This window comes from Anolis sagrei, chromosome 6 (genome assembly GCF_037176765.1).
Source record: "Anolis sagrei isolate rAnoSag1 chromosome 6, rAnoSag1.mat, whole genome shotgun sequence".
NCBI lineage: Eukaryota > Metazoa > Chordata > Lepidosauria > Squamata > Dactyloidae > Anolis > Anolis sagrei.
In genome coordinates this window covers 19533574-19558642 of record NC_090026.1, presented here as the reverse complement: position 1 = coordinate 19558642, position 25069 = coordinate 19533574, and the positions used below count along the sequence as shown (strand labels likewise).

At 43.3% G+C, this 25069-nt stretch overlaps 1 protein-coding gene across 1 annotated transcript in view; it reads right to left on the bottom strand.

The window, feature by feature from the left end:
* Nucleotides 1-25069, bottom strand: part of PRKCG (protein kinase C gamma) — an 84538-nt gene that overhangs the window by 41292 nt on the left and 18177 nt on the right. The window contains exon 2 of the mRNA XM_060780416.2: nucleotides 10928-10959. Coding sequence (XP_060636399.2) covers nucleotides 10928-10959 — 32 coding nt within the window. The remainder of the gene's footprint in view (nucleotides 1-10927; nucleotides 10960-25069) is intronic.

The following is a 25069-nucleotide window of genomic DNA, read 5'->3' as shown; positions in this document are numbered from 1 at the left end:
AACACTTTTTAAAACCAGGGACCAATTTGACCAGGGGCCACTTGAACAAGGATCACTTTGACTAGGAACCACTCTCCAACATTAGTACCAAAAGGGTTATGAATCAGTTTTTGGTCAACTTTAGATTCGGTTTGGTTGTTTTGAGTGCAGATTCAGAAAACTGTATTGGATAGACCACATCAGCGCTAGTTTCCGATTCAGAACATATGCCATCCAGGAGTCACCATCTACTCACCCTTAATAATCTAGAGTTGATGTGGTAGTGGTAATCGTTTGTGGGTAGTCAGCTCAGAGGGTTTTGCGAGACCAGTTGCTCTAATTGCCACATGGTTTCAAGGCAACGGTGCAGTAATGGTGAGGCTGCGGACCATATTTTTGTTCTTGCAAACCACTGTGTTCCACGGACCACAGGTTGAAAACCACTGCTTTAACTGCAATGTCTCACTGCTATGAAATCATGGGAGTTGCAGTTTTACAAGCTCTTCAGCCTTCTCTGCTGAATAATGCTGGTGCCTCATCGAACTACAAATCTCAGCATCCCATAGCATTGAACCATGGCAGTTCAAGCGGTATTGAACTGCGTTAATTCTACAGTGTAGATCCACCCTATGTTTGTATGGAAGATATTTTGCATATATCAAAACAGATCCTACAAACATATGGCTCTCACTCTCAAGCATGGATACAGGGGCTTTCTGTTAAGTCCAATCAATGGAAGGCAGTGGAGTGGGCTTTGAGGAATAGGGAAACAGATTGTGGGTGTGAATCTGTGGGAGCAGGGTGAGGGGGTGACTGCTCTCCCCTCCCTTTCCTCTTTCTCTCTCGCTTGCCTTCTGCATATCCAGACCCGAGATTTGGAAGATGGGTCTCCATGGCAACAGGCGGGGGACGAATCCACAAGTACCCAGCTCAGCAGGGAAGAGGGATCCAACCGAGTCAGAAGGAGGGAGACAGGAAAGACTTTTGCACAAGAGTGCATGCAAAGAGACCCTGCGAGTCCTGGATGCTTTGGCATCTCGTGCCAAACATTTCCACTCCTCCCATCCCAAGCCTTTCTTTGAAGCATCGTATTCTACAACCCATCAGGCTAAAGGCATCACCTATATTGGGTTGTTTTGTGTTTTCTGGGCCGTATGACCATGTTCCAGAAGCATTCTCTCCTGACGTTTCGCCTGCATCTATGGCAAGCATTCTCAGAGGTTGTGAGGTCTGTTGGAAACTAGGAAAATGGGGACCTCACAACCTCTGAGGATGCCTGCCATAGATGCAGGCAAAACGCCAGGAGAGAATGCTTCAAGAACATGGCTACACACAACACACAACAACCCAGTGATTCCGGCCATGAAAGCCTTCGACAATGCATATCTCCTACGTTGCTTGCTCTTGTCTATTCACTTCTGCATCCCGCTGAAACAACCACAATAGCCCTCAAAGTGGCCAACGTAATTGTCAGTTGTCACCAGTTCAAATTAGCATGTATCTGATCTACAAAGAGAAGCAGACGACATAGCTTCAACTGCTATGTCCTATCAGAAGATAATACCCCATGGGGATGATTTTCGTTGCCGTTTCCCTCCTTATCAAGCTATTGTTCAAACCACAAGAACAGGCCACGACTGATATTCTACGAGCCATTTTGACAACTTTCTCCCGGATCCTTATCTTTCACTCTATTGCTCTGGGTTCCCATGGCAATGGATTTCCGAACGAAAGTGTGTGAAAGAGAAGAGTGTGTGTTCGTGTGATGTCCAGCAGAAAAAAAGGAAATGCAATATGGGTTGGGTAGGTGGATGCTGAGACCTACAACACATGGAACAGGAGGGGAGCTATTCAATGGGGTACAGTTGATCATATGGGTACCAGGCCCGGTGAATGGATGCAAGAGGCCAAACAGATGCAAGAACAAGGCTGCTTTGATGCTTGCGGCTGGCTTGAGTTATGCACAGTTGGAAAAGCAAAATACAATATGGAACTGCAATTGATTGGCAGGTGTTGATGGAAGTGGCAAGTGAGAAGGGGAGGGGGGGGTTGCTTAGCGATCTTAGCGGCATCCGTACTGCGGTTTCTTAGCAACCGGCAGGTCTGGACACAGAGCTGAAGATGTGCTTTCCAGAATATAAGACAAGTCAAGGAAGAGGGGGAGAACCCTCCACCGAGAATCTGCTTGTGAGATGCAAAATGGGATCATTCTAAAAATTAAATCAGGCACCTAAAAAAGAAAAGATGGTGAAGGACAGAAGCGTTCTTGTTGATCCATTGCCAGGCATAATGCACAAACGTCAACCTGCCAATGCAAATGACTGCAACTGGTGGAGGAGGATGCATGGCAGGGGGTTGGACTGGATGGTCTTTGTGGTCTCTTCCAACTTTAGGTCTAGATCTACTCTGATCTATACAATATAATAATAATAATAATAATAATAATAATAATAATAATAGGCAAAGTTAAATGTTTTCCACTGACATTAAGTCCAGTCGTGTCCAACTCTGGAGGTTGATGCTCATCTCCATTTCTAAGTTGAAGAGCCGGCGTTGTCCATAGACACCTCCATGGCCATGTGGCCAGAATGACTGCATGGAGCTTTGTTACCTTCCTGCCAGAGCGGTACTACTACTCACATTTGCCTGTTTTTGCACTGCTAGGTTGGCAGAAGCTGGGACCAACAGCGGAAGCTCACGCCGCTCCCCAAATTCCAACCTGCGACCTTTCGTCAGTAATAATAATAATAATAATAATAATAATAATAATACATCACACAGCCCTAGATGCTTGGGAAGTGTTCGACTTGTGATTTTGTGATATGAAATCCAGCATGTAGATCTCGTTTGCTGTGACATACTGTGTTTTTGTGTCGGTAAAATAATAATAATAATAATAATAATAATAAACTTTATTTATATTCTGCTCTATCTCTCCGAGGGGAGTCAGAGCGGATTACAAAACACATATACAGCAAACAGTCAATGCTATAATACAGCTAACAAAGAGAGACAGTACATAAACAGAGGTAAAGTCTTCCTCTCTTTTTCTATCTCCAGCATCTAGAGGATGTGCTCAACTCCGGCCATGGGGAGGTGCTGTTGTTCCATTTTCCATGCTGAGGAGCTTGTTGTCAGTGATTGAATTGCCAGCATGTCTTCATGGGCACCTTTTAATCTCCCCACCAAACCAGCGCCTGTTGATCTACTCATATTGCTGTTTTCGAACTGCTAGGTAGGCAGAAGCTAGGGCTGACAGCGGGAGCTCACCCCGATCTGCGACTTGAACTGCCGACCTTCCAGTTGGCAAGATTTTCTGCAGCTGGTGGTATCTGTTTAGAACTGAATTATATGAGTGTACACTGCCAGATAATTTGGGATAATCTGATAATCAGAGATCAGATCCTGGGTTACAGGTCAATGTAGATCCAGCCCTAGAGTTGGAAGAGACCACAAAGGCCATCCAGTCCAATCCCCTGCCATGCATCCTCCTCCACCAATTACAATTATTTGCATTGGCAAGTTGGTGTTTATGCATTATGCCTGGCAATGGATGAGCAAGAACGTTTTTCTCTTTCACCCTCCATTTGTTTTCCAGGTGCCTGATTTAATTTTTAGAATGATCCCATTTTAGAGTTGATTACATTTCACATGGTTATGCATGTTAGGAAACAAATGTGCATGAATTAAGAAGTATATTTGCAAGAGAATTGCCCCATGTACACACATGTACAGAGTTGTCAGTTCAAATTGTGCCAGGTTCCAAGATTTCCAGGCCATAACCTGAGACTTAGTAAAGGTAAAGGTTTCCCCTGACATTAAGTCTAGTTGTGTCCAAATCTGGGGTTGGTGCTGATCTCCATTTCTAAGCTGAAGAACCAGCACTGTTCACAGACACCTCCAAGGTCATGTGGCCAGCATGACTGCATGGAGCGCCATTACCTTCCCACCACAGCAGTGCCTATTGATATACTCACATTTGCATGTTCTCAAACTGCTAGGTTGGCAGAAGCTGGGCATAACAGCGGGAGCTCACCCTGCTTTGCACCGCCGACCTTTCAGTCAGCGAGTTCAGCAGCTCAGCGGTTTAATCCACTGCACCACCAGAGGGTCCCAAGTGCACTTAATTACACTATAGAATTAATGCAATTTGGCACCAATTTAACAACCATGGATCAATGCTAAGGAATAATGAATTTGTGGTTTTGCAATGCCTTCTCTGCCAAAGAGAGCAAGTGCCTCACCAAACTACAAATCCCAATATTTTAAGGCTGAAATTCAATGAAAATGAAAGAATTAAGGAGTCAGTCTATCTCTTCTCTTGAACGTGAATTTGCAAAACCTGAATGCAAATTCTTACTTACCTAGGAATCCCACTTAGACAAGGACAGACAGGACATGGAGCCTTAAACTCCAAGGAAAAATGCAAAATACTTTTTTTAATGTAGAAAACGATGCAAAAATTATCTAAAGGAATGACACATGAATCAGTGCCATGTGCAGATTGGTCTAAAAAATAAGACCTTTCTTCTAAGTGCACTTTTGTATGACTATGATTCTTCGTCAACTGCTATGGTTCCATCCTATGGGATCCTGGGATCTGTAGTTTTGCTTGGGGCATTGAGAATTCTCAGAGTTCCAGTGCCTTGATGAACTAAAAAATCCCAGGATTTCAAAGGATACTACAATATCAGGGAAAAGAGAATACTAAGGCTATAACTGTATAGTATGAAAAGGGGCCTCGGCTATAGAAACTAAGCTTGGAAATGATTATTCTTTTTTTTTTTGAGCTGTAATTCCCAGCATTCCCTAGCACACGTGGCCAAAGGTGGGTGGTCACACTGCTTGTGGGATTTCGGAAACTGTAGTTTGAAAGACTTCCCATAAAGGAGAACGCCGGTCGTAACCTGAGGCAGTTCAATCCAACACTGAATAATTCACACAACTAGAAAGTGTTTAACCCAGATTCTCTTTCCTGCGATTTCCAACACGGCATCTAATCCTCCCCTCTGGAGTGACAAAGAACAAGTCTGCTCCATCTTCAGCATGACAGCCTTTCAGATACATGAAGACAGCTGTATAATTCCACTAGTCCTTGTCAACAGATGACAGAAACAGATTTTAGCTCAGCTCCATGGCACGGAGAAGTCAGTTTTGCTGCTCCCTGTCCAGACAAAACGGATAGCTCTTAGTTTTGGAAATCACACTGCTCATCTCTGGGGAAGAATATAACCTGGCATTTTATAGCCTTCTAATGCATGACATTATTCACACCATGAGCCCTTTATGTCTGTCCAGCTCTTTTCCTGGGATATTTATTTTCCTGTCCTGAATGCCCATTTCATGCTTCCCGCTGCATATCATCAACCTTGTCTAAAGGCTGCATCTACATTGTAGAATAGTTTGACACCAATTTAATTGCCATGGCTTAACACTAAGGAATCATTGGTGTCATAGTCTGGTGAGGCACAGCACTATTCCGTAAAGAAGGCTGAAGTTCTTGTAAAACTACAACTCCTAAGTCAGTGTTTCTCAACCTGGGGGTCGAGACACCTGGGAGGGTCATGACGGAGTGCCAGGGTGGTCACCAAAGACTATCAAAAACACAGTATTTTCTGTCGGTCATAGGGGTTCTGTTTAGGAAGTTTGGCCCAATTCTATCATTGGTGGGGTTCAGAATGCCCTCTGATTGTAGGTGAACTATAAATCCCAGCAACTACAACTCCCAAATATCAAGTCTATTTTCCCCAAACTCCACCAGTGTTCACATTTGGGCATACTGAGCATTCGTACCAAGTTTGGTCCAGATCCGTCATTGTTTGAGTTCACAGTAAGTGAACTACAACTCCCAAACTCAAGGTCAATTCCCACCAAACCCTTCTAGTATTTTCTGTTCGTCATGCAAGTTCTGTGTGCCAAGTTTGGTTCAATTCCATCATTGGTGGAATTCAGAATGCTCTTTGATTGTAGGTGAACTATAAATCCCAGTAACCACAACTCCCAAATGATACAATCAATCCCCTCCTCAACCCCACCGGTATTCAAATTTGAGCGTATCAGGTATTTGGTCCAGTGAATGAAAATACATCCTGCATATCCAAGATTTACATTATGATTTGTAATAGTAGCAAAATGACAGTTATGAAGTAACAACGAAAATAATGTTATGGTTGGGGCGGGGGGGTCACCACAACATGAGGAACTATATTAAGGGGTCGTGGCATTAGGAAGGATCAGAACCACTGTCCTAAATGATGTCAAACTGCATTAATTCTACAGTGTTGATATGCCCCAGATCTTACAGTTCTGATTGCTCTGATTACTGATTGCGCATACACACATGTAGAAATGCTTGGAAAAAAAATCATTTTTTGGCTTACTGCTCTCCTAAAAAAACTAACTTCCAGGATTCTGGAAGGTACATTCCAAAAAAATTAAATTTCCAAAAATTAAATTTCTGGATTTTGTCATATTGACATGTTTTACATATTTGGATTTCCTTGTCCTGAATGCTGGCTGCCCCGAGTTTGGCAAAGCCTGTCATTGTTTCCACTTTCTGAGACCTGATCAAAGATCAGATCGGTGACATCTGAGAGCAGGAAAACACACTATCAGGAGGCTGCAAACAAAACCATGCTAAAGATAACGTTTGGGAGGGCAGGAGTACACATTGTTCCACGGGATCAAATAATGTAGTTGCCAGGGACCTCTAGGCATTGGGACTGTGCCCCAGGTAGCTAGACTAGAGAAAATATCAGCAAAAGAGCCAATCCACATATTGACATATTCACCCAAAATACTTCTGGTCTCGTATCTTTTGGATAGCCTCAACAACAACAAAAATAGAGCACAAATAACTTTGTATCATAATTGAACATCTTGTTCTTTAGCACTGACACCTGACTGATCCATCCCTATGCCAATACATTGTGGGAAGAGTGAGATTTCAGGGTCCCATCAGACTAACTGTTGAATGTGAATTAAGTACACGGTTTGGCAGTAGAATCTCACTGCTATATAAAATCCATCTTATCTGCTTTGAACTGGATTATGTGGCAGTGTAGGCCCATGCAATCCAGTTCAAAGCAGATGTTCTGGATTATATGGCAGTGTACATCAATCCTAGGTGTATAAGTATGCAGGAGAACAGAGGGCAGAACCAACCTAGCCCTTTCCAAAAGGCTCAGGCAAAAGTAAACTGCTGCAATGTTCTTCCTCATTGATAACGTCTGCTGTTTTGACCGCAGCCTGATGTTTCTCAGTCAGTTTTCATCTGTGCAATCTTGGTGCATATCTCCTCTGCATCCCTCTGAAGGTAGGAGAAGTAGGACCATCTAGATACAACACTATGATTTTGCGCTGACTTTTCAAGTGTGTGTGTGTTTAAGTAAGTCATTGCTACACTCATTTGGAAACAGATATATATGTCTCTGTGTGTTCCATATGCCAATGTAGGTGTGCAGCATCATTATATAGCTTCTTCCCACTCTCTCACTCCCCCTTCCTTATTCTCTTTCTCTCGCTTATCCCCCCCCCCCCCCATACATACACATATATATTCTAATAGGGAGTGAGCGAGCAAACTGGAAGTAGGTGCAAATGCGAAGGTAAATTTGGACTGAAGTGTCAGGTACAAGGGTAGAGGAAGAGCCAGAAGTGTATATGAAACACAAGAAGAATGGGAGAGACATTTCACAGCCCTAAAATAGATGAAGGAATCTAGTTCAGTGAAACAATAAAACCTGGCTCAAGGGCCATATGTGTGTGAAATGCTTGATTAAAATGGGAATTAGGGAAATTAGAAGCAGCCCAGCACACACACAATCCAGCTCTCCGCCTCAGTAAATAGCGTCCCAGTCCTAACTCTCAGCTCTTTTGCTACACTTCTCCCAAAAATCCAGGAGCTTATCTTTTTCTCCCATCCTTCTTCCAAGGTGGACAGATGAGTATATATGTGGGTTGTTGTGAGTGTTCCGGGCTGTATGGGCATGTTCCAGAAGCATTCTCTCCTGACATTTTACCTGCATCTATGGCAGGCATCCTCAGAGGTTGTGAGGTCTGTTGGAAACCAGGTAAGTGAGTCCCCCCTCGGGGGTGAGAAAGGCAGGGTAAAATATAGGAAATTTTAAAAATATATAGGAAATAAGTGGGGTTTATATATCTGTGGAATGTCCAGGATGGGAGAAAGAACTCTTGTCTGTTTGAGGAAGGTGTGAATCCTTCACTGAATCGCCTTGCAGTTTCAAGGCTTTGCTGCTTTCACACTTGCCTCAAACAGACTAGAGTTCTTTCTCCCACCCTGGACATTTCACAGATATATAAACCCCACTTGCCTACTTTCCAACAGCCCTCACAACCTCTGAGGATGCCTGCCATAGATGTAGGTGAAACATCAGGAGAAAATGCTTCTGGAACATGGATATTCAGTCCGGAAAACTCACAACAACCCAGTGATTCTGGCCATGAAAGCCTTCAACAATGCATTGAGTATATGTGTGTTTTTCCCTGACCAATATATAACCCTGCGAGGTAGGCGAGGTAGAGAAAAGCTGATTGATCCAAAAGCCAGAGCGCTCTGAGCCTGGCCTGAGATTTGAACTCAGATTTCTCCCAGCACCTACCACCTAATCATATTTTAGAGATGTAGGTTAATATTTCTGAGGAATGGTAGAGCAAATCCCAAGCAAATATTGGAGCTCAGGCACAGTAATAGAAGTATACAGACAAGATACATCTTTGGCTTATCTCTGCTTCTGCTCTGCCTCTAAAACTGGGATCTTGGATGAATCTAGGAAGCACTACCAGGCAGTCCTTCAATCGCCTATTTTATTTTAAATATCAGGTTCATCCATAATAAAGGCCTGATTTTTTTTGTCCCTACTATCATAGGTATCTTTTCTCTAAAACTTTTCACGCCCACCCCCATGGTATCTTGCTATTTATTTATGTATCATTTATTATTATATTATATTTATTTCTTATAAATAAATAGACATTCATAAATAAATATTTGCAAAAACATAAATAAATAGCTTAATATTTGTTTATATCTTATTTCTGGACGTTATTATGCTTTGTGTGATTTTTGACTTCTTTATGTTAAATGTGCTTTGATTTGTATTGTATTATGTTGTGAGCTACCTTGGGTCTCGTTAGGGAGAAAAGCGGGATAAAAATAAAATTATTATTATTATCATTATCATTATTTGTGTCAGGAGCGACTTGAGAAACTGCAAGTAGCTTCTGGTGTGAGAAAATTAACCATCTGCAAGGTCATTGCCCAGGGGATGCCCGGATGTTTTGATGTTTTACCATCCTTGTGGGAGGCTTCTCTCATGTCCCCGCATGGGGAGCTGGAGCTGACAGAGGGAGCTCATCCATGCTCTCCCTAGATTCAAACCTCCAACCTGTCGATCTTCAATCGTGCTGGCACAAGGGTCTAACCCATCTCACCACCAGGGGCTTCAATTTTTATTATTACCCATCTAGACTGCCATATAATCCAGTTTCTGAATTCAGATTATATGCTCTGAAATCCAAATGAGGATCACATATCTTTGCTTTTGAGTTTAGAAAAGTAAACATAAACTACTCAATATACAAGAACACTAGGAGACCAGAGTTTGAATCCTCAACTCAGCCACGGAAACCCGCTCAATAGTCTTTGGCAACTCACAACATCTCAGCCTTAGAGGAAGGCAATCACAAACCCCTTCTGAATCAGCCTTGCAAAGAAAAACTCATGATACTTTCCCCTTAGGGATGCCGTTTGTGGAAAAGGACTTGAGGACACACAACAATGAGTTGGTACCCTAATGACATACTCTCTCCACCTCCAGAATTCAACTATTTCACCACATTTTGGCCCTTTAAACCAGTATAGCCCCAGGATAGGCCTTCTAGGTCACTTCCTGCTCAAAAATAAGATCCAGCGAATGGAAGAATGTGTCTAAATTCACCCTAAGGGGTATTTGGCACTAAAAAATGTTGGCTCTTGGAGTCCACATGGGCAATGCTCCCTACATCCAGTACTGATGGGAGGACATTCAACTTCTATAGGTAAAGGCAAAGACTTCTCTTGACATTAAGCCTAGTCATGTCTGGCTCTGGGCGGTGCTGCTCATCTCCATTTCGAAGCCGAAGAGCTGGCGTTGTCCGTAGACGTCTCCTAGGTCATGTGGCCAGCATGATTGCATGGGGTGCCATTACTTTCCATGGTACCTATTGATCTACTCACATATGCATGTTTCCACACTGCTAGGTTGGCAGAAGTGTGCTGCTCATCTCCATTTCTAAGCCAAAGAGCTGGCGTTGTCTGTAGATGTCTCCTAGGTCATGTGGCCAGCATGATGGCATGAAGTGCCATTACTTTCCACGGTACCTATTGATCTACTCACATATGTATGTTTTCACACTGCTAGGTTAGCAGAAGCTGGGGCTAACAGCAGGAGCTCACCCTGCTCCTTGGATTCGAACCGCTAACCTTTTGGTCAGAAAGTTCAGCAACTCAGTGGTTTAACCCACTGCACCACCAGGGGGAAAAGGAGGAAAAATCACAAGGAAGAAAGGTCTGAATTTATGAGAACCTTCCTATGAGCAAACAGAACTTGAGACCACAACCCTTCTCCTCCGAGCCCAAGAGACCTCACACCCTTCTCTGTGGATGAAAGCCTATTGGAAAGTGCTTCCAAGAGCATTTGGAGCATTTGTCGAGCATGTTGCCTCCCTGAGCACAAACTTGCTATGGGCAATCCCTCCGCCGCCATCTGGACTCATAAGGCAAAGGGGGTGTAGCTCCAGCCCCCACAACCTCCCTTATATGAAATTCTATTTCATTTTCCCATTGTGATCCTGGTGCATAGCTCCGTTTGTACTTTCATGACGTGTGGTGCTCTAATTACGAACCAAAGAACCAACTCAGTGAGGAATGAGAGAAGAAGGTTCTTACCTAAGCATTGCAGCCCCTGCTTTCCAATTCCCCTGCAGGAAACGAAAGAAAAGAAGAAGAAAAGAAGCAGGTTGTTAGCTCACTTGAAGCGTAGGATGCCAGTTTAAGCCCGCACATTTCTCAAATGTGGCATTCACAAACATATTAATGACAAGGAAATGGAGGATACACCTGATTGTCAAGAGAATCTCTGGCAATGGTTAGACCACATGGAAGATGTATGGAATTTAGACGTGCCAAATCCTCTGGAAAACAAAGGAGATCTTTGGCACCATGTCTGTATGGAACCAGAACCATTTACAATGGATTAATTAACAGAATAAAATTGTCTTCTACAGTCATACTCTGTATAAATATGAGCTGGAATCCAGAGTAGATGATGGGTCAAAGCATACCAGTTCATTACTTTGAATGTGGTTACGGATGTGTGACCAATGCCAGAATCCTTATTTTCTTGAACATGTGCAGTGAACCATACTCACAGGTAAGTTAACACATGGTGAGAGGATAAGGTTACACATTGTTAACATTGCTAACAAGTCGTGACAGCTTTGGACTTCCAAGGCCACATACTAATTCTTCAGTTTTTCTCAGAAACCTAAGAGCTTATCTTGGGTTATATTGTCGAAGGCTTTCCTGGCTGGAATCACTGGGTTGGTGTGAGTTTTTGGGGCTATATGGCCATGTTCAAGAAGCATTCTCTCCTGACGTTTCACCCACATCTATGGCAGGCATCCTGAGAGGTTGTGAGGTCTGTTGGAAATTAGGCAAGTGAGGTTTATATATCTGCAGAATGTCCAGGGTGGGAGACAAAACTCTTGTCTGTTTGAGGTAGGTGCATTTGAGGTAGATCAATTGCAGTATTCACACCTACCTCAAATAGACAAGAGTTCTTTCTCTCACCCTGCAAATTCCACAGAAATATAAACCCAATTTTTCTAGTTTTCAACAGACCTCACAACCTCTGAGGATACTTGCCACAGATGCAGGCAAAACGTCAGGAGAGAATGCTTCTGGAACATGGCCATAAAGCCCCGAAAACTCACAACAACACCTGGGGTTGACAGTAACCTGCCAAGGAATGCATCTGCCACGAAATATAAACAAAAGAATGGATGCTACCTGCTTAAGACCTACTTGTGGGGTTTCCAGACATATCTGATGAGCTACTGTGTGGACAGACTGCTGGAGTCCATGGTATCACACTCCCCAATTGTCCCAGATTGGTAGGAAAAGCCCAGATTGATCCTGTATTGTCCCATTTTTTTAACTGTATTTACAATGTCCCACTTTCTTTCTCCTCCTCTCACTTTCCTCCAAGGTCGTAGTCCTCAACTTACTTCAATTACTGCAAAAGTGCCAAAGTTGTTTGTATTCTATCAACTCAGGAAAAGAAAGAAGAGAGTAGAACTGTGCCCTTCCCTGGAGACTCAAGCAAAAGCAAACTGCGGAAGCCTTACTTGTCTATTCTTCCTTATTAACAACATTTGCCATTTTGACCACAATGTGACGTTGCTCGGCTGCATGTGTCCTGGTTTTCATCTAGACAGTCAGCCTTCCCTATTTACAGGTCTGACCTGTGGATTTGATTTTATGGACTTACAAACACCTAGAGATGTGTCCTTTCTAGGAATTTCCTCTAGTGTTGTGCTAGAGGACCTATAGATTTCTAGAAAGAAGACATCTCTAGGGATTGTAGGTACTTCATAGCCATTCTGATAGAAGTTGGTCACACAGTCCTACTTGAAGATCCACTGGCTGCCGATAAGTTTCCGGTCTCAATTCAAGGTGCAGGTTATCACCCATAAAGCCCTAAATGGTTTGGCACCTACTATCTTTGCAATTGCATTTTCCCCTACAAACCTGCACAATCTCTAAGATACTCTGTGGGGGCTCTCCTCTCACTCCTACCCCCGTCACAAGCACGGTTGGTGGGGATGAGAGAGAGGGCCTTCTTGGTGGTGGCTCCTCAACTCTGGAACTCTCTCCCCAGGGAGATTAGGCTTGCACCCACCCTGTCCATCTTTCACAAAGATCTAAAAATGTGGATGTTCCACTGTGCTTTTGATTAGACAATTCCCCAGAAAAAAATTTGGTCCCCAGCTATGTCCCAAAATCTAGTCCTTTGCACTTTACAATTGTTCCCCACCCAGAGATATAGTGTTCTACTTCATATTGCCCTCCATTCCCTAATTCTGTCATCTTGCATTTGTACTTTATTCATCAGCCATGTCCTCACAACTGATTTGCACCAGCCTGCCTGCCAGAGCCCAGAAACCGTTTACTACTTCAGGCCACCAGTTGTTTGCTTGCCGGTTGCTTTTATACTGTGTCATGCTGTTGTTTGTTTTATATTAGTTTAGGACACTGTTTTATGAATTTTAATGTGTTATATTTTAACTGTGTTGATCAGGCTTGTCCCCATGTAAGACGCCCCAAGTCAAAGGGGATGGAGGTGAGATACAAAATAAAGTTGTTGTTGTTGTTGTTATGGAAAGATTCCATCAGCGCTGCCTCTAAAAATCCTGTATATCTCTTGGGGAGACAGGTGGACAAATGTCAGCGTGCTGGAAGCAGCAAAGACCACCAGCACTGAAGCTCCTACGCCATCAACTCCGCTGGACTGGCCACATTGTCCAAATGCCCGATCACCGTCTCCCAAAGCAGTTACTCTACTCCAAACTCAAGAACGGAAAATGGAATGTTGGTGGACAGGAAAAGAGATTTAAAGATGGGCTTAAAGCCAACCTCAAAAACTGTGGCATAGACACCGAGAACTGGGAAGCCCTGGCCCTTGAGCATTCTAACTGGAGGTCAGCTGTGACTAACAGTGCTGCAGAATTCAAAGAGGGACGAATGGAGGGCGAAAGGGAGAAATGCACTAAGAGGAAGGCCAACCCTGACTGAGACCGCCTTCTGTCTGGAAACCGATGTCCTCACTGTGGGAGAACTTGTGGATCAAGAATGGGGCTCCACAGCCACCTATGGACCCACTGCCAAGACACCACATCTGGAAGACAATCATCCTCGAGCTACGAGGGATCGCCTAAGTAAGTAAGTATTATTATCTACAATTTTCTCTTGGATGAAAAAAAATAGTGGGGGCTTTATTCACATTTTTCCACTTTGTGGGCATCCTGTGTCCCTAAACGCAGCAAATGTGGAAGGACCACTCTAAAAGGTTGGATAGTAGGTAGCAGCCCCTGGTAAGAGCATCTGGGCTTTATAGACAACCACAATTCCAAGTTATATATGTGGGCATTGCAAGTCAAATCTTCCCCCTCCCCAACCTACTATCATCTCTGGCAACTGACAGATAGTTTCTTAGTGTTCCACTGAGCTTTGATAGATGCTGGGGGAGTTAATTAAACTTCTTTCACCATGCATGAGGAAACACATATCTGCACTTTTCTTAGCTATTATCAGAATACCAATTGTAATGTTTTTCCCCCACTCCGTATGGTTCAGGACTTCGGGATTTAATTTAAAATGCACAGAAGGAATAAGCTAGTCAAGCAGGTTATGACAGGAACAATTCAGAACGCTGAAGGAAGAAGGGGGGAAATCAAGAAGCTAGAAGAGAGAGCTGTAAATAATATCCCTGCTGTGCCATAAACAAACAAACCCATATTTTATCTCGTGCCGGATTTTAAATTATATGTTGTTGTTTTGCAGAGGGGGAGAGGGCAATCTCAGCTGGCAAGTGGAAGTGCAGTAAATGTAATTTTGAAATAAGTAAAAAAGCAGTATGTCAGGCAAGGGTGAACACTGGTATTTAGGATTCCTCGACTCTCGGGAGTGAAAGAAGAACGAGGTCTTGAACAAACCATTTGCTGCAGGTCCATCCAAAACAAAAGCAAATGAGTCCTGAGAGAACTAGGGTTGTCAAAGTGAAAACCGGAGAGGGCCCATCTACCTTTAAAGGTTGTGTAGACAAAGGAATTCCATTAGGTATTACTTGTTATCTAGTTGAGATTCCTTCTTCTATACAACCACTAAAAGTACAGGGGCTCTCCAGTTTTCAGTAGGGCAAATCTTTGCTATTGTTGCCTCTTGCCATGTAACATAGCTCACTGGGAGACTGCACATCCATGAGTCCAATTGGGCAGAAAGTGGCAGGCAATCCAGCATCACGTATACTCCAGAGTCCTTCCATATTACACAAATACAGTGCTAACCTATCGAATCCTGGAATTTGCAGTTTAGGTGGAACATTAAGAACCCTCAGCCAGAGATCTCAAGTGCCTCACCAAACTATTTAATGGCAAGTTCATGCATCTAGCCATAGGGGAGAAGCATGGGGCTTGGATACATCCCGTACTGAGCAGATCTGGATCTCACCAGGGTTTATATGGCCTCCTTGTACACATACTGGTTGAGCATCCCTTATACAGAATTCCAAAATCTAAAATACTCCAATATCCAAAATTGTTCCCGTGGGCGACTGAGATAGTAACACTTTTGCTTTCAGATGGTTCAGTGCACACACATTTTGTTATAAAAATATTTTTCTTGAGGCTATTTGTCTAAGGTACGTTTATTTATTTATCGCGTCAGAAGCGAATTGAAGATACAGTTATAATGTATTTTTAAAAACATAAACAAAGTTAAAAATTGACATTATACTAGATTTCCTTTGACCAAAAGTTGGCCACTTCAAGTGCCTTTGGTGTTGCTGTGAGAAGGTTCTCCATTGTGCATGTGGCCAGGCTCAGGCTGCATTGTAGTCGTTGGTCTGTAGTTTGCTCTTCTCCACACTCACATGTCGTGAACTCCACTTTGTAGCCCCATTTCTTAAGATTAGCTCTGCATCTTGTGGTCCCAGAGCTCAGTCTCTTCAGTGCCTTCTGAGTCACCCAGTCTTCTGTGTGCCCAGGAGGGACTTTCTCATCCAGTATCAGCCATGGATTGAGGTTCCGGGTTCTAACCTGCCACTTTTGGACTCTCGCTTGCTGAGGTGTTCCTGCGAACATCTCTGTAGATCTTAGCAAGCTGTTTCTTGATTCAAGGCATTAGCATGCTGGCTGATATCCAAACAGAAGGCTGGCTGGAGATGTCAATGCCTTGGTCCTTTCATTATTGGCTGCGACATCCCAACAGATGTCAGGTGGTGCAATACCAGCTAAACTGTACAATTTATCCAGTGGTGTAGGACGTAGACATCCTGTGATAATGTGGCATGTCTCATTAAGAGCCACATTGACCATTTTAACGTGGTGAGATGTATTCCACACTGGGCATGCATATTCAGCAGCAGAGTAGCAAAGCGCAAAGGCAGATGTTTTCACTATATCTGTTCTGATCCCCAAGTTTTGCCAGTAAGCTTTTGTATGATATTATTTCTAGCTCCCACTTTTTGCTTGATATTCAAGCAGTCTTCTTATAAGTCAGAAAACGGTCCAGAGTAACTCCCAGATATTTTGGTGTGCTGCAATGCTCCAATGGGATTCCTTCCAAGGTAATAGTCAGGGCTCGAGATGCCTGTCTGTTCTTATAGTGAAAAGCACACGTCTGCATTTTGGATGGATTAGGAATCAGTTGGTTTTCGCTGTAATAGACAGTAAGAGCACCTAAAGCTTCGGAGAGCTTCTGTTCAACCATTTCAAGGCATCCTGCTTGATTAGTGATGGCACGATCATCAGCGTAGATGGAACTCTCTGTCCCTTCTGGCAGTGGCTGGTCATTTGTGTAAATGTTAAACATTGATGGAGCAAGCACATTCTCCTGAGGCAGGCCATTCTTCTGTTTTCACCATCTGCTTCTCTGACCTTGGACCTCAACAAAAAAGCTCCTGTTTTGTAGCAGGTTTCCTATGAAGCAAGTGAGGTGGTAATCCTTTGTAATATTGTGATTTTTTCTCAGGAGAAGGCAATGATTGACAGCATCATATGCTGCTGACAGGTCTATGAAGACAGTTCATTTCAAACCATCTTCTATGTGCTGAGTCAGGTTCAAAACTTGTGTTGTGCAGCTTTTCCCTTTCCTGAAACCAGCTTGATGTGGAATCATACATGGGTACATGAAACCTTAGTCTTTAGACTTGTGTCCCATCTCCAAGAGACGTGTATCTCATGATATATATGCAGGTATTCCAAAATCCAAAATGTGGATGACACTTCTGGTAATAATAATAATAATAATAATAATTTTATATTTTGTTCTATCTCCTTGCGGGGACTCGGAGCAGATTACAGGTACACATATGGCAAACATTCAGTGCCATTATGCATTTGACAGAGACAGACAGTACATAAACAGAGGCAAGTCTTCCCTGTTTTCATCTCTGTCATCCGGCTGTGTCCAACTCAGCCATGGGAAGGTGCTGTTATTTCATTTTCCATGCTGAGGAGCCTGTCGTCCATGGACTCCTTTCCTGGTCAGATTTTCGCCGGCATATTTTTCAGGGTGCCTTTTACCTTCCTACCAAAGCGGTACCTATATATCTACTTACATTACTGTTTTGAACTGCTAGGTGAGGCAGAAACTGGGCTGATGGCGGGAGCTCAGCTCGACCCGGGCTTGAACTGCCAACCTTTTGGTCAGATGATTTTCTACAGCAGGCAGTTTAAACCACCGGCCCAAGCATTTCAGATTAGGACTACTCAACCTGCACTTATTTCCTTGTGGAACTGAATAGATCAAAGAATACATACTACGCTTACAAATACCATACTGCATTTACAGATCTTGCATGCTGTTATTTACAAATGCCATATGTTATATTTTAATTTCTTTTATTTAAGCTGCTGGCCACCCTCATATGTTCAGGCCATCCCAACTCAAAATTTCTGACTGTAGGATTGGATTAATTTACCCAACAAAACTCTAAAAGGAAACTTTTTTTTGGGTAAGGAACTGGAAGCAAATAACTTATGTTTATCCCCATGGCTGTGGACAAGAAAGATTAGTTTAAATACATGCTGCATCAAGGAGAATTGCTGAGCATTTATACTTGAGAGAGAGAAAGCTTCTTCTCAGATCTGAAAACAACGAGAAAAATCAACCCAGAGTTTGTGGGGAGATATTTTTTTTAAGTGATGGAAAAACAGGGCCCCATTCCATCAGGTTTAATAAATGTTTGGAGAGGCATGGAAGGGAAGATGCTGAAAACATACATGCATTCTGCTTTCCCTTGAGGAAAGAAAAACTAGTGGGGGAGGCAGGATAGAGGAAAAGAAAAAGGATGGTTTATCTGTTTCTGGCTGGTATTTATTGTACTTTATTCTTTTCCCTAGAGATACCAACCTATGTCTTTGAGCTTCCTCGTCTCTTTATGTTCCAGGACTGGATCAAAGCTACGCTGCAGCTTAGCAGCTTTTCAAATGGGAGGACAAAGACGGAGCAGGAGGAGGGCAGGATGGATGCTGAGATATAGCCCAGAATTGCAGGCTTTGAATTCTGTGAGGAGAACAGAGCAACGACGCAGACCCTCGGCAGGGTTGCCAACTTCTCTTTTTCTGTCAGAACCACTTTAACTTTCACAGCTAGGTGCTTCATGACAGGAGAACATCTGGCAGCCGCTGCTTTTCCATCCGCTGCTTTTCTTCCCACAGAGAAGCAATGTAGGCACAGGGATTCGAGATCACTTAAATGATGATTAACAAGGCTGAACGCTGTTCCCTTCCCAATTCCAATTTTGCAAATCTTAATTCCTTATTTGACATAAAAGTGGAGAAGATGATTGAGTGAGGATCTGGGGATTAAATAAGAGTTACATCCCAAAATAAGATTTGGACGCACACACCCTTCACATATTCGTATGAAAGGAAGACTATTTTGGTTGTTGTAGGTTTTTTTGGGCTATATGGCCATGTTCTAGAGGCATTCTCTCCTGATGTTTCGCCTGCATCTATGGCAAGCATCCTCAGAGGTTGTGAGGATGCTTGTCATAGATGCAGGAGAAACATCAGGAGATAATGTCTCTAAAACATGGCCATGTAGCCCGAAAAAACTTACAACAACCCAGTGATTCCAGCCATGAAAGCCTTCAACAATATATTGAAGACTATCATATGAAAGCATTCCCGATACTGCTGGAATGCAACTCTCATTGTGGCAGTTCGAATCCGGGGAGCAGGGTGAGCTCCTGTCTGTCAGCTCCAGCTCATGCAGGAACTTGACAAAAGCCTCCCACAAGATGATAAACATCTGAGCGTCCCTTGAGCAACATCCTTGCAGATGGCCAATTCTCTCACACCAGAAGCGACTTGCAGATTCTCAAGTTGCTCCTGACATGAAAACAGTACCAGTATTTGTAACGGTGAGTACTGCTTCCAGGTTATCAAACTAGCAATGCTGAAATTAATGGCAGGCAAGATTGACCATCAGAAAGGTAGGAAATTTGGGCTCTTCCGAAACACCAAATGAAAATATTGATTTCAATGAATGTATCCAACTGTGTATCTGTAAAATTAACACAGTGTCCATTGCCATACATGATGTGATACAAAAATGTAATGAAGGTCCTCACCCCCAAAATATGGAATTTTTTTCAGCCTGTCTAAAGGGGAAAGTTTCCCAACTTTCAAATAAGGGACACTTCTTACAATAAGGGACACTTGTCAGATATTGAGGAAACCCTTGGACTAAGGAGCGTGCCTTATAATAAGGCAGGCATGGGCAAACTTGGGCCATGCAGGCGTTTTGGATTTCAACTCCCACCATTCCTAACAGCCTCAGGCCTCTTCCTTTTCCCCCTCAGCCGCTTAAGCGGTGGTAGGGGAAAAGGAAGGGGCCTGAGGCTGTTAGGAATGATGGGAGTTGAAGTCCAAAACACCTGCAGGGCCCAAGTTTGCCCATGACTGTGATAAGGAATACCTGGCAACCATAATGGTGAGAAGTGCTAGGATTTGCAGTGCAGTAACACCTCAAGGGATTCATAATTCCCTAAAAGTTCCTACAAACTGCAAACACTCTCCAATATGCTACTCCTATCTGTCACATTAAAGATATAAAAATCAGGTAGTTAATGATAGTAGAGTGTAAACTGAGTGTAGGCAGACACATCATTTGGTAAGGGGAAGTCTTTGTTTCTTATCATTGCAATTGTATTGTGATAAAGGAAGCTCCCTTAATACACATTATACACATTATACAAATTCTAGACGAGTGTCTCCTCTGTTAGGCAACAAGATTTGTGAGAGTCCATAGCTTATTCTGGTGTGTGTGTGTGTGGTACAGTTATTTATTTATCTTTTTACTATGATGCCCAGAATTCCTTAACCATGCCAATGCTGTGCAGGATAATGGATTTTGGGAGTACCGTCGAAGACTTTCATGGCCGGAATCACTGGTATGTTGTAGGTTTTTTCGGGCTATATGGCCATGTTCTGGAGGCATTCTCTCCTGACGTTTCGCCTGCATCTATGGCAATACCTCTGAGGATGCTTGCCATAGATGCAAGCGAAACATTAGGAGAGAATGCCTCTAGAACAGGGGTCCTCAAACTTTTTAAACAGTGGGCCAGGTCACAATCCCCCAAACTGTTGGAGGGATGGATTATAATTTGAAAAAAATGAATGAATTCCTATGCAGGCTGCACAAAAACACTTAAAAAACAACACAATAATTAAAGTGAAGAACAATTTTAACAAATATAAACGTATTAATATTTCAATGGGAAGTGTGGGCCTGCTTTTGGTTGATGAGATAGGATTGTTGTTGTTGCTGTTGTTGCTGTTGTTGTTGTTGTTGTTGTTGTTGTGAGCTTTCAAGTCATTTCAGACTTAGGTTGACCCTGAATGAGAGCCAGGTAAATTACCTTGGAGGGCCGTATCCAGCCCCCGAGCCTTAGTTTGAAGACCCCTGCTCTAGAACATGGCCATATAGCCCGGAAAAACCTACAACAACCCAGATTTTGGGAGTTGTAATTTGAAAGGCTAATATTTCCAGCCTTGGGTCTCGAATCCGCTTTGGGTCTCAGTCTAGAGAGAAAAGCAGGATTGTTGTTGTTACTGGGGTGTTGTGAGTTTTTTGGCTGTAGGGCCATGTTCCAGAAGCATTCTCTCCTGACGTTTCGCCCGCATCTATGGCAGGAATCCTCGGAGGTTGTGAGGTCTGTTGTAAGAAAATTGGGTTTATATATCTCTGTAATGTCCAGGGTGGAAGAAAGAACTCTTGTCTGTTCAAGAATGTTTCAATTGGCCACCTTGATTAGTATTTAATGGCCCAGCAGTTTCAAGGCCTGGCTTCTTACTGCCTTGTTACTGTTGTTATTTCAAACTCAAGCCTATATTCAAGATTAATAAGAGCCTTGGAGACAAGTGAAAAAGCTGGCTTGCACAACAAAGGAAATGGAAAATGTTAGTCTCATACTTACTGATATCATCATGCATTCAACAACTTCACCCTTCAGGGAAAAAGGGGGATTCATGTGGATTTAACATAATTTCCTCCTACCATGTTGATTAATTGTCTTCTTTTAAAAATAGGGGCAGGTGTGTGTTAGGATACAGAAGTGCATTTTTTGTATTTCCAAATCTACATGTTGCCAGATGTGTGCCCCACATTTGAATTTTGCTGGAGTGCACACATAATCTTGGAAAACAGTATTAAAATAGATGTGGAAGTGTGTGTGGCGGGGGGGAGGGGGGGGTCTCATTGACCTGCTTGCTTCTAACAGCAGCTTGCTCTGAAGCAAGATGATAGCATTTCTCTCCATGCCTTGAAAGGTTTCCCTTGCTTGTGATGTCTGCAGATCAAACCACATCCTTTTCAACATTTCAAAAGCGAAAACTGGAACACATGTGGCCAAGAAACATCACAGGAGGCTAAGATGGCAGAAGTTATTAATGAGGAAAACCACACACAAGGCTGGATGGACTGCAGCAGTTTGCTTTTGCCCTAGCTGACTGGGAAGTCAAACACACACACACCCTCCTTCCCCATTTTAGAAGAAGCTGGGGAAATTGGACAACACACAGTTTAAATGACCCCATACTCTCCAATTGTCTCAGTTTGGCAGGTACAGCCCAATTAATCCTCAGTCATCCACTTCTGTCTTGTCCACCTACTTCAGTGGTTCTCAACCTTCCTAATGCCACGACCCCTTAATACGCTTCCTCATGTTATCGTGACCCCCAACCATAAAATTAGTTTCATTGCTACTTCATAACTGTCATTTTGCTGCTCTTATGAATAGAAATGTAAATATCTGATATGCAGGATGTATTTTCATACACTGGACCAAATTTGGCACAAATACCCAATACACCCACATTTGAATACTGGTGGATTGGGGGAGGGTATTGATTTTGCCCTGCGGGGGGTTGTAATTGCTGGGATTTATAGTTCACCTACAATCAAAGAGCATTCTGAACTCCACCAACGATGGAATTGAATCAAACTTGGCACACAGAACTCCCATGACTAACAGAAAATACTGGAAGGGTCTAGTGGGTATTGACCTTGAGTTTGGGAGTTGTAGTTCACCTATATCCAGAGAGCACTATGGACTCAAACAATGATGGATCTGGACCAAACTTGGCACAAATATTCAATATGCCCAAATATGAGTGCTGGTGGAGTTTGGGGAAAATAGACCTTGACATTTGGAAGTTGTAGTTGCTGGGATTTATAGTTCACCTACAATCAAAGAGCATTCTGAACCCTACCAACGATTGAATTGGGTCAAATTTCCCACACAGAACCCTCCATGACCAACAGAAAATACTGTGTTTTCTGGTGGTCTTTGGTGACCCCTCTGACACCCCCTTGCGACCCCTCCAGGGGTCCCGACCCCCAGGTTGAGAAACACTGGCCTACTTTCTCCTTTCATACTCAGTTATCCTCAATTGCTGCAACCTGAAATCAAAGTACTAAGATAGTTTGCAATCAAATAATTAAGCAGCAGGAGATAGAAAAGGTGGTATGAAACCTTGCCCAGTAGTTTCAGGAAAAAGCAAATTGTCCCAGTTTGGCCTGGCTGGTGTGTTTTTGCTCTGCCCAGCTTGACCGCACCCTGATGTAGTTTGGCCACAGCTGTCCTGGATTTCTTCTGCAAAATGTTAGAGGGTGTGATCTCCTATGTTTCAGCTAAACCTACCTATGAACCATGCACCCTTTTAGCAATGCTGACTTCTGCTTAGCAACGGCTTTGCATTTTGATTCATTCTGCAAATTCAGGCACAGCTGCCCTGAACCCCAGGGAGTTTATATTTACATCTAGGGTTCTGCAGCTTGCTCCTTGTGTGGGAAAAGGCTGTTTATTGATTTCATTGTGCTCTCAGTACCCACTTAGACTTTGACCATAACCCTTAGAACAACTGCAGTTGCAATAGGCCATCAGTGGTATGAGTACAAGACTGTGGGTACAATTACACTGTAAAATTAATGCAGTTTGATGCCACATTTTGATGACTTCCATAGGGATACCAAGGTGCTTGTTTATAACGCTATTGTCCTCCCAACCCTGCTATATGCCTGTGAGATGTGGACTATCTACAGACATCACATGCAACTCCTAGAATGATTCATCAGCGTTAACTCCTAAAAAATCCTGCAAATCTCTTGGGAGGACAAATGGACAAATATCAGCGTGCTGGAAGAAACAAAGACCCCCAGCACTGAAGCGATGCTCCTATGCCATCAACTCCACTGGACCGGCTACATCGTCCGAATGCCCGACCACCGTCTCCCAAAGAAATTACTCTACTCTGAACTCAAGAAAGGAAGACAGAATCTTGGAGGACAGGAAAAGAGATATAAAGATGGGCTCAAAGCCAACCTTAACAACTCTGGCATAGACATCGAGAACTGGGAAGCCCTGGCCCTTGAGCGCTCCAGCTGGAGGTCAGCTGTGACCAGCAATGCTGTAGAATTTAAAGGAGCGCGAATGGAGGGCGAAAGAGAGAAACATGCCAAGAGGAAGGCACATCAAACCAACCCCGACCGGGACCGCCTTCCACCTGGAAACTGATGCTCTTACTGCGAGAGAAAATGCAGGTCAAGAATAGGGCTCCACAGTCACCTACGTACCCATCGCCAATACGGCGATCTTGGAAAACAATCCTATTCGGACAACGAGGGATCGCCTAAGTAAGTAAGTGCACTGTAGAATTAATGCAGTTTGATGCCACATTAATTGTCATTGTTCAGTGCTATGGAATCATGGGACCTGCAATTTTATAAAGTCTGTAACATTTTCTGCCTGAGAGGCGCATCACCAAACTACAAATCCCACTGTCCCATAGCATTCAGCCATAGTGGTTAAAGTGGTGTCAAAATTCATTAATTCTACAGAGTAGACGCACCCTGAGACTCAGGTCAGGCTGGTCCAGTCTATTTGAAGAACCATATCTTCCCACCCGAGCCTGTCTAGGATCTAAGATGTGCAGAGGAAGCAATTCTTACTGCCTTCAAGCCATGTTTTGTGGGAATATGGTTGCCTCTGTGACGTTTTCCACACTTTGGAGCTCCCTCCCTATGGATGATAGGATGGCTCCTTCTTTACCGTCTTCATAGCAGCAGGTCAAGACCTTTCTGCTCCAGCAAGCTTTTGGGAATTAATTTTTAAGTAGAGAAGGCATTGAGGTGCTGTATTAATTTCAATCTTAATTTTAAAAGTACACTATAACTCCTGTATTGGTGGTTTCCTTGATCCATGTCCAACAAAATATGTCCCCTTCAGGCATTTTCTGGAGCAGCATTTCTCAACCTGGGGGTCGCGAGGGGGTGACAGAGGGGTCGCTAAAGACCATCAGAAAACTCAGTATTTTCTCTTGATCATGTGATTTCTGTGTGAGAAGTTTGGCCCAATTCTATCGTTAGTGGCATTCAGAATGCTTTTTGATTGTAGGTGAACTATAAATCCAAGCAACTACAATTCCCAAAGGTCTATTTTCCCGAAACTCCACCAGTGTCCACATTTGGGCACATTGCGTATATGTGCCAAGTTTGGCCCAGATCCATCATTGTTTGAGTCCACAGCGCTCTCTGGCTGTAGGTGAATGACAACTCCAAAACTCAAGATCAATACCCACCAAAAACTCCAAGCATTTTCTGTTGATCATGGGAGCTCTGTGTGCAAAGTTTGGTTCAGTTCCATTGTTGGAGTTCAGAATGCTCTTTGATTGTAGGTGAACTATAAATCCCAGCAACTGCAACTCCCAAATGTCAAGGCCTATTTCCCCCAAACTCCGCCAG